The sequence below is a fragment of the Nyctibius grandis genome, chromosome 19 (assembly GCF_013368605.1).
Source record: "Nyctibius grandis isolate bNycGra1 chromosome 19, bNycGra1.pri, whole genome shotgun sequence".
NCBI classification, from domain to species: domain Eukaryota; kingdom Metazoa; phylum Chordata; class Aves; order Nyctibiiformes; family Nyctibiidae; genus Nyctibius; species Nyctibius grandis.
The window spans coordinates 6,013,371-6,021,830 of NC_090676.1; the positions used below are offsets into that span (position 1 = coordinate 6,013,371).

The following is an 8,460-nucleotide window of genomic DNA, read 5'->3' on the forward strand; positions in this document are numbered from 1 at the left end:
TTTTATACCTGGACTTCATATGAGAATCATATGCTGCAAACACAAAAGGATTTTGATGCAACACTATATGCTTGGGCAACCCCCAAAGCTTTAAGTGAATTAGAAAACAAACAAAAAAATATTTTCTTTATATCTGTCATTACATATAGAGATCTCAAACCGTGAAGCCAATACAGTCTATGTAAAAAAAATTCTGACATCATGAGCACTGTCCAGATGAAATTATACAAAAGAAACTAATTTAAATGATCCTTCTATTTCTTTATAGTCTTGCCAAATAAGTCTTATCAAAGTGTATAACTAGGGTGGAATCAAAGGGTATTTGTTTACTCTTAGAAAACGGGGATCAGCTCAAGCAGCAAGCAAAAGAAATGTTCGAGTGACTCAGTAGCCTTCAGCGAGCTCTCAGCCCAGCACCGAGACGCCTTGCTTGGCAGCAGCACATGGGAACAGCCGCTGCACACTTAGGTTTACTTAGTTTATTACTTAAGATCTCATTTTTGACAGTATTAAAAAAGCAGCTATGTAAGAGCAGATAAAGCCATGCCCTCTGGTTCAAGAGCACATCTTTAATTCTTTTGGGAGGAGTTTATCATTGTCTAACGGGGGCTGCATATGTGTCCTTGTGTTTAACCTTGCTTCTGGATGTATAGGAAAGTTAGAAAGTGGATTTTTCCCATCTTTGTTAAAAAGCAATATGCTGCTTCACATACAGAGCACTACATGCCTTTTTTCCCTAAGGAAACTTTGCCACCATACTGGTCTTGAACATGACGTGTTGGTGTTACATGAGGAAATCATTGGTCAAATGCTCCTTATGGCTGCGCTAATGCAAATCCATTGAACGTGCCAGTGTGGAGCTGGGTCCCCTCCCTGCATCCTGCTGACCTACTCTCTAGAGACGTGGTACAGGTGAAATAATTCACACTGGACAAACCACAGCCATAGATGTACTTGCTAGTTTAAACAGCTTTGGGAAGCAGAAAGGCTGCTTTGAAAGGGCAGGAGAAGCCCTAGGAGAAGCATGCAGTGAGCTCTAACTCTCACAGCTGAGCTTGTTTAAAGGAAATAAGGCTTCGGTCTGGCAAAGCCTGAGCACAAGTGGAACTACTTATATATTTAGCATTAGCTACTTGCTTAAGCAGTTTGTGGGCTCAGCCTCAAATGTTTAAGATGAAAACTGTTTGGACTAGTTTCCAGAAAGGAGTTTAAGCAGAAGGCGAGGAAGTTGTTGATGTGTGTCCACATGTAAATTTACGAAAGTGAGTTTCTGCATTTGCTATTTTTGCCCCAGCATTCCTGGTGCCATGTCTGAGATTAGTTTTGTTTTATCGAGTTTGCAAGGCCTGGTCCTGCTCTTCCACACAAGGCATGCTGTGGGACCTGGCCACGCCGGGCAGCCGTCCTGCTGCCACACTCCCATTAAAACACCTCTCGAGCCCGTCCTCTCCACAAATCCCGTGTATTGCAGCTTGGGACTTGCTCGCTGGGCTGCACACTTTTAGAAAAATAGAGAATGGGCTCCAGCTGAGGCCGGTCCATTTCCTGGCCTTGAGCTTTGACCACAGCCCCCTTGTCCGAGTCTGTCACATTTACCAATTTTTTGGCTATGTGCAAGAGCAAAGATAGAAACAATTTCATAAAGACAATAATTTATGAGCCTTGGCATTTACTTTACTCATCTTAAAAATAACAGTTATAGAATATTACCTAGAAATACTTCAGGTTACCAGCTGCTTTTCACACAGTAGTTAGAAACTAGTAAGATAAGGAAATTTTTGTCAGTGGACTAGAGCCCCTCGCCTGCTCTCCCTGCTCAGGCTGCCTTTCAGGGCTTCTCTAAGATAGCGTCACCTTTGGCACGTTTGATTTGTAGCTTACAAGGCTCAGCTCCGTCCTTAGCAAAAGGATCACAAAAGCTGTTAACATAACTTTGACTTAGCAGCAGTACTCCGTCACTTGGAACAGAATAATTCTGGAGATCACCCCCCATTTCACAACAGCACCCAGACACCCTTCAGAGGCAACAGGGAGAAATGTGAAATTTCCTACTGCCACCCGCTCATTGCGTCTTTTGTAAATAATTTCATTCTACAGAGAACCCACCTTATCATCTTTTACCAAAAATAAAATTATTTTAAAAGCCCCAGATGAAGGAAGCATGAACAATAATCAATAGTTTTAGAACAAGGTTATCAGGTACAGTAGCGCTGAGATACGGCAATAAGCAAAATGTCTCTAAATGTCTGAACTATTTGTTTCTCTCAGCTACAGCATATCTGGAACTCTGTCAACATTTCATACAAGGCATTTTTATTTTAAGTTAATAACCTTGCAGTGGGAATTTAGTGTTCCTATGGGCTGAGTTTTATGGTTCCTTTTATAGGATCACTTCAAATTATAGGTTGGTGAACTTAAAGAAACCCCTCTAAAGAATGCAGGAAAAGTTAATGCTAAGCGGATTTAGGGTAAAATAGTTATATGTAGGACTATTTTATGTAACTTTTACATGCAGATATAAAATGAAGTTAGCTGTGCTGAGCTGCTCTTGTCAGAAGCAGCTTTGCCAATTAAGTCCAGGCCCTTGATGGATCAATGTGTACAGCCATGCCTAGGAATCACCCTTACCAGCCAGCCAGCAGCTCTCCTCCTCGTTACCCTTAGTGTGTCTGCTAAAAATGAAAAGTCACTGCAGGGCCTCTTATTAGTCCATTCTGTTATTAAGGGCAAAGCATCAATCCCAAACTGGCGGGTCTTATTGGAAGGCACGGCCCACAGAACAAGCAGCCCTTCACGGTAGCCTTCTTCAAAGCTACCGAGGTCCATCTCCGCAGTATCCGCTCCGCGGGAGGGAAGCAAAGGAGCCAGAATCGATCAAAGACGCCAAAGACCCAGGAAGCTTTCCGGGTGTCGAACATGGCAGGTACAGCGCGGGTTGCCGGGTCAGTGTTTCTGGGTGTGGGATAATGTGGGAATGGTTTCTCCCACATTCAGTCTGTCTGTTGTCTCTTTGATCTACCACTAGTGTTCAGTTGCTGGTTTGAAACTACTTGGGATTAGGGATTATTCCAAAAAAGTTAGAAAAACAATGTTTCTTTGAAACAATGTTAAACTGAGGGATTTTTTTTTAAAAAAAAAAACAAACAAAAAAAAACAAACAAACAAAAAAAAAAACAAAACAAAAAAGGCACCTATCCAGAAAATCTCCTTTTCTCCCACATGAAATAAATTCTCATTTTGAAATGTGAGATAATTACATTAAAGAAATAAGTGATCAAAATGATATTTCAGTGGATCTTAATCAAAATGCTGTAGATTTTCAGAGTTTGTGTTTTTAAGTTTAGCCCCCAAAAAGTTTAGTAGTCCCAAAAGTTTTGCACAAAACCCATTTGTTGCTGAGGATAACCATAGCTATTTTGGGGGGAGCTGTGCTTCCTAATATGGAAGAGAACTCCGTCAGACATTTGAAATAGAAACGTGGCTTAATTACGAGATACCTCCGAATAACGGGCCCTTGGTGACCTTCCCAGCAGGAACTGCAGCGCAGGGCCAGCTCCAATGAGGGCAGTGGCAAATTCCAGCTCCATTTCTGTGAGCGCTTCGCTGAATTGAAGGAGAGCTTGCAAGAGGTGGAAGGAAAAGGACAATATAGGACACAATATCATCTTGTGGGACTCACCTCCACCTTGGGTTGCTCGGGGTTACCTGCAAGGCTATGGGAGAACTCTCTCCCATCAGTCTTGTTGCAGCTCCCTGATATTTAATCGGGTCATTCCTGTCCTAGAGCTAATGATGTTTTTCTACAGCCCTGGTGATAGATGTGGCTTCTCTGACCTGCCCACATGTATGTATTTCTGTACCTCTCACTGAAATCCTAAAGTCTCTTAAAATGGTTTTCCGTGGCTTATATTTCTGACCTCTGGGCTTTGTAGTTCCCCAAGCATAGATGGTCTGCATTTAAGTGTGCATTTGTATCATCTATTTGCTATATCAATTCAATTTTTAAAGGCTCGTAGTGGACAAAAGAATTTCTTACTTTTGCAAGTAGGTTGGAAAAGTCCCTGTAACCAGTGTCCTGCTTCCAGCTTGGGGACCTCATGTTAAGTTAGTTTGCAACAAGAGTTGAAAAAATATTTTCTGGTACTTCTAGTTGGGTCTCCAGCTCAGGCTCTATGTCCAGGATGGACACAACTTTAAAATTGCACTGATAGTCATGGTTATTGAGATCCACGATTCAGACCCATGCTTTATTCTTTGGCTTCAGCGTTGTCACCCATTGCAAGAAGTCTGTAATCTGGATCCAGCTGCACTGGACAGAAGAACAGATTCCACATTATCTTAATGTCATATGTTGCTTTTGTAGGCCTGAAGGTGCAACTATCACCAGTAACGCAGGTGTTGCAAAGACAGGAATTTAGGAAATAGGTAAAAGGTGCCTTTCCCTATCACTCCTTTCACAGGTTCTGCTTTTGTATAGTAGGCAATAATCAGAGAGATCTGCTTTTTGCTAATATGAGATCAGAGGAAGACCAGGAAAAAAAAAAAAAAAGCTATTTTCCCCATGCCTTTTTTGGCTTTGCACAAAAAGCTAGAGGAGCATTTCATATGTATCGAACCCAGCCATTATTTTATGACTAAACCCGAAAATGTTAAAAAAAAAAAACACCAAACAAAACAAACTAAAAAAGAAAGCCACAGGCGCAACAGACGAGCAGTGATGCCCCACTCCCTGTTAGGGCATTGCTGGGGGCTGCGGGTGCGGGGCAGCCCAGCCTTAGGGCCACCCATTCTCCCCATGCAGAGAACAGCAGCAGCGACCAGCGACAAGCCTGCAAGAAGCACGAGCTCTACGTCAGCTTCAGGGACCTGGGGTGGCAGGTAAGAGCTGTGTGTGACCGGGGTGTGAGCTGAGGTGCCTTTGTGCATCCCTTATCGAGCTGCAATAGTGAGATAAGCCAATAACTGGATATTTTTTATATCCCTGAGGGAAAAAATTGTATATTGCCTTTAGCATGCTTAAGAAGCACTTCTGCAAAGTTAGGGTATACAAGTATTTAGTGTGAGACTGGCTAGAAACTCTGCACACTTAAGGTCCTTTTGAGCAGCTGGGGCCCTGAATTTCCCCTGGCAGTGCTGAACACACACACTGCTCTCTGTTTTCACCTACCAATTCTTCTAGACCTGGTTAAAGACATTTTTGGTTCTGAAAACTTGTAGCTGCCTTTCAGCGATGGGTGAAGTGATCCTTGTGGGCAGCCGGGAGGACACTGCTGAATGGATAAACAACTAAACCCTGAAGTTCAGCTGCTCTGTGGGCACGTTTGCTCAGTGGGATGTGTCCCTCCAGGAAAAGCAGCCGCTTTAGAAGCATCTAAGATAGCATTAGAAAGGCCAGTGTGGCAGATTTTTATTTTGCAGGCCGCTGTAATTGTATGTGGATGTATGAATTGATAGATTGATGTGCTGTTTTGCTTTTTGTTTCACTGCACAATATTTGTGTCTTTCTCCACTATCTAACATCTTCAATTTAATCAAGGACTGGATCATTGCTCCGGAGGGCTACGCTGCATATTACTGTGAAGGAGAATGTGCTTTCCCCTTGAATTCATACATGAATGCTACAAATCATGCCATTGTACAGACACTGGTAGGTGCACTGTAGCTCCTAGTACAGAGTTATGCTTGGTAGGTGCTACTCAGAAATAAGTTTATGTATAAAAATATCTCTAAGCCAACAAGAGGAGGAAGGTCTGCATTAGCTCGTGAAGATGCCTGCAGCATCTGGCTCAACATGTCTGGCCAAGTGGCCTGAATTAATAGTTGGCTAGGAATTACCCTGTCTTTGCTGCAAGCATTGACATGCTCTCTCTAGTTTAAAAGGGCCCTCTGATAGACATCTTAATGGTGGTATAGTCCCACTGCATGAGCAGGAAAGAGCAGGGTGTGAGATCCACTATCAGCATCTCTTGGAAAAACTCTGTAAGGATCCACTGTGTGCTGCCACCAAAAGCAGATTTGGGGGCAGTTGGAGGAAGGGGTCAGTGAATCCCAAAATTGCACAGCCCAGCTGCTCTGTGGGTGTATTTGTTTTATGGAATTGTGCAAAGATGTCCAGATGGGAGCCTCAAGCTGGTGTGTCCTTATGACACAGCGCCTGTGCTCAGGGGGACTGTTGGCTGGGGGCCACTCAGCCCCAGCTGTGTCACCACAGCTCTTGGCATAGGCCAGAGGACACGCTGGTCCCGAGTACCCTGGTGGTGCAGCACCCCCAGCTGACCTGCCTGGATGCCCTCCCCTACCCAGCTTGGGTCCAGCTTAACAGCCCAGGCCCCCAGCACACATCTGCAGGGCATGAGGAGGCTCGCTTCACCTCTTCACCTACATCCTGTGTCCTGTGCACATCTAAGGACAACATGGCAAAAAGTATTTGAGGAAACTAGAAGCGTCTACATTTCCAAGGGTAGAAACATCTACATGTTTTTCTCCTGGTAGATTACTTTTTATTTGCCTTTCCCCTCACCCCTCTCCTCAGAGGTCCCACAGCAAGGAGCACAGGGGACCCAGAGCCCTTGGCCACCATTGAGTCTTGGTGCTGCAGCCACAGGGACAGGGGCCCCTGCCCAGAGCTGATGGGATTTCTCACAGAACCTCACCCGCATGTACTGCAGAGTTTATCGTAACTGGTACACTTCTGCAGAATGCTGACTGCTCTGACAAATGGGTATTTCTCTAATGAAAACCTGCTTCACTGAAAGATTTCCAACTAGATCTGACTTGGGTGCGTGCATCAGCCTCCGTACATGCAGGGGACATCTGAAGATGTTTGTACACAAAGCCAGGTGTTTGAAACATGTCTGAGTGAGCGTATGGGAAAGACAGAAGGTTTCCTGGGAAGGAAAAATATGAGGGAGGAAAGGGGAAAAGTAAATCTTAACATGCATCTACTTTCATTCTCCAGGTTCACTTTATAAACCCAGAGACTGTGCCGAAACCCTGCTGTGCTCCTACACAACTCAATGCCATCTCAGTGCTCTATTTTGATGACAGCTCCAATGTAATCTTAAAAAAATACAGGAACATGGTGGTACGAGCATGTGGCTGTCATTAGATTGGTAGGAAAAAAAAAAAAAAAGTTATTTGTAAAGAGTGTTTTTTGTATGGCTATGTGGGGGAGGGAAAAAGGTTAGCACTCCAGCAATGGGCTTAAAAAAAATCCCAAACAGTTTTTAGGACTGGGCTTCTGAAAGTTCAGACAATGGAACAGTTTCTGGATCTAAGTGGCATTTGAACACATTTTGTTTTAGTTTAATACAGACAATGAGCTTGTAAACTGAAACAAGTCAGAGAAACCATTTAAAACCAAATCTGCCTACAAAATTGGCTCCTGCGATACATACTTGTGCAAATGAGTCTTTCTGAAGATTGCAAACTCACCAGTGTTGATTGTGAGTTAAAAAATAATAATCTACCCAAGGTGAGAATATGCTGTGACTAATAAGCATGTGTAGTTCCTGTAATACAGTTTGCAATAAAGTAAGTAAACAAAATATACCTGGAGTGAACAGGTATTTTGTTAGAGAATTATTACTTCCATCCCTCTGTTTGCTTCAATTTCATAAGCAAAGATTGATTACATGCAACTTCCAGTTTTAAACTATAGCAGCAAAAGCTATATCTGGATTGACGCAAGTTCAAAGGACAGATCAGTCTAAGGAAAAAAAAAAAAAGGATTTTCTAATTGGCAAGCAAAAGAACTGAAGAAAATAATTCCAAAGAGCAAGACTTTTTGGGTATACTTTTTTTGGTCAACAAGGAAAGAAATTTCCTCTAGCAACCAGAAAGAAATATAATTTGCTATGCACTCGAAACAGGAAAGCAGCAAAAGGTAAAGAAACAGGGACTAAACCTAACATTTAGCTGGGGCATCCTAAGGAGTTACAGAGTTGTGAAAGCCAGCTAAAGATCCTGCTTCTGTTTGGAAAATGTCCATTGACTTCACTGACCGAGCAAGTTCCAACACTTTTTCAAAAACGTGGAGGCTCAAGTGCAGAAGGTGCTGTAAGCCGGGACGTACACCCAGCGCCACACAGACTCAGCAAGAAACAAGGTAGGAGACCTTATTTTCCCGGGTCAGTGTTCACAATAAAACCCCTGCTCTATTATTGGCTTCACCTTTAAAAAAAAAATAACAAAATAATAAAAAAGCAAATCCCTTTTGAGAGCCACACCAACGAACTGGAAGCAGGAGCAAGAAAACGTCCCCTCAAGGCTTTTCTTTTTCCTTCTTTTAAAGTCACAGGTTACACAAACATCACACTTATGTGATTAAAACTCAATTAAGTTGTTGTGAATAAGAATACAAAGTAGCAGCAACCAATCACAAACCGATTGAACATTTTGGCATACGCTGCGATTATGAAAGTAGGATTGGCGTAAATTTCACCAGAGATAAAAAAGAAA

At 42.8% G+C, this 8,460-nt stretch overlaps 1 protein-coding gene across 1 annotated transcript in view; it reads left to right on the forward strand.

Moving 5' to 3' along the window:
• The window catches only part of BMP7 (bone morphogenetic protein 7), a 45,247-nt gene extending 38,139 nt beyond the window's left edge, over nt 1-7,108 (forward strand). Inside the window, exons 4-7 of the mRNA XM_068416237.1 lie at nt 2,726-2,923; nt 4,802-4,878; nt 5,537-5,647; nt 6,959-7,108. Coding sequence (XP_068272338.1) covers nt 2,726-2,923; nt 4,802-4,878; nt 5,537-5,647; nt 6,959-7,108 — 536 coding nt within the window. The remainder of the gene's footprint in view (nt 1-2,725; nt 2,924-4,801; nt 4,879-5,536; nt 5,648-6,958) is intronic.
• The last annotated feature ends 1,352 nt before the right edge of the window (nt 7,109-8,460 follow it).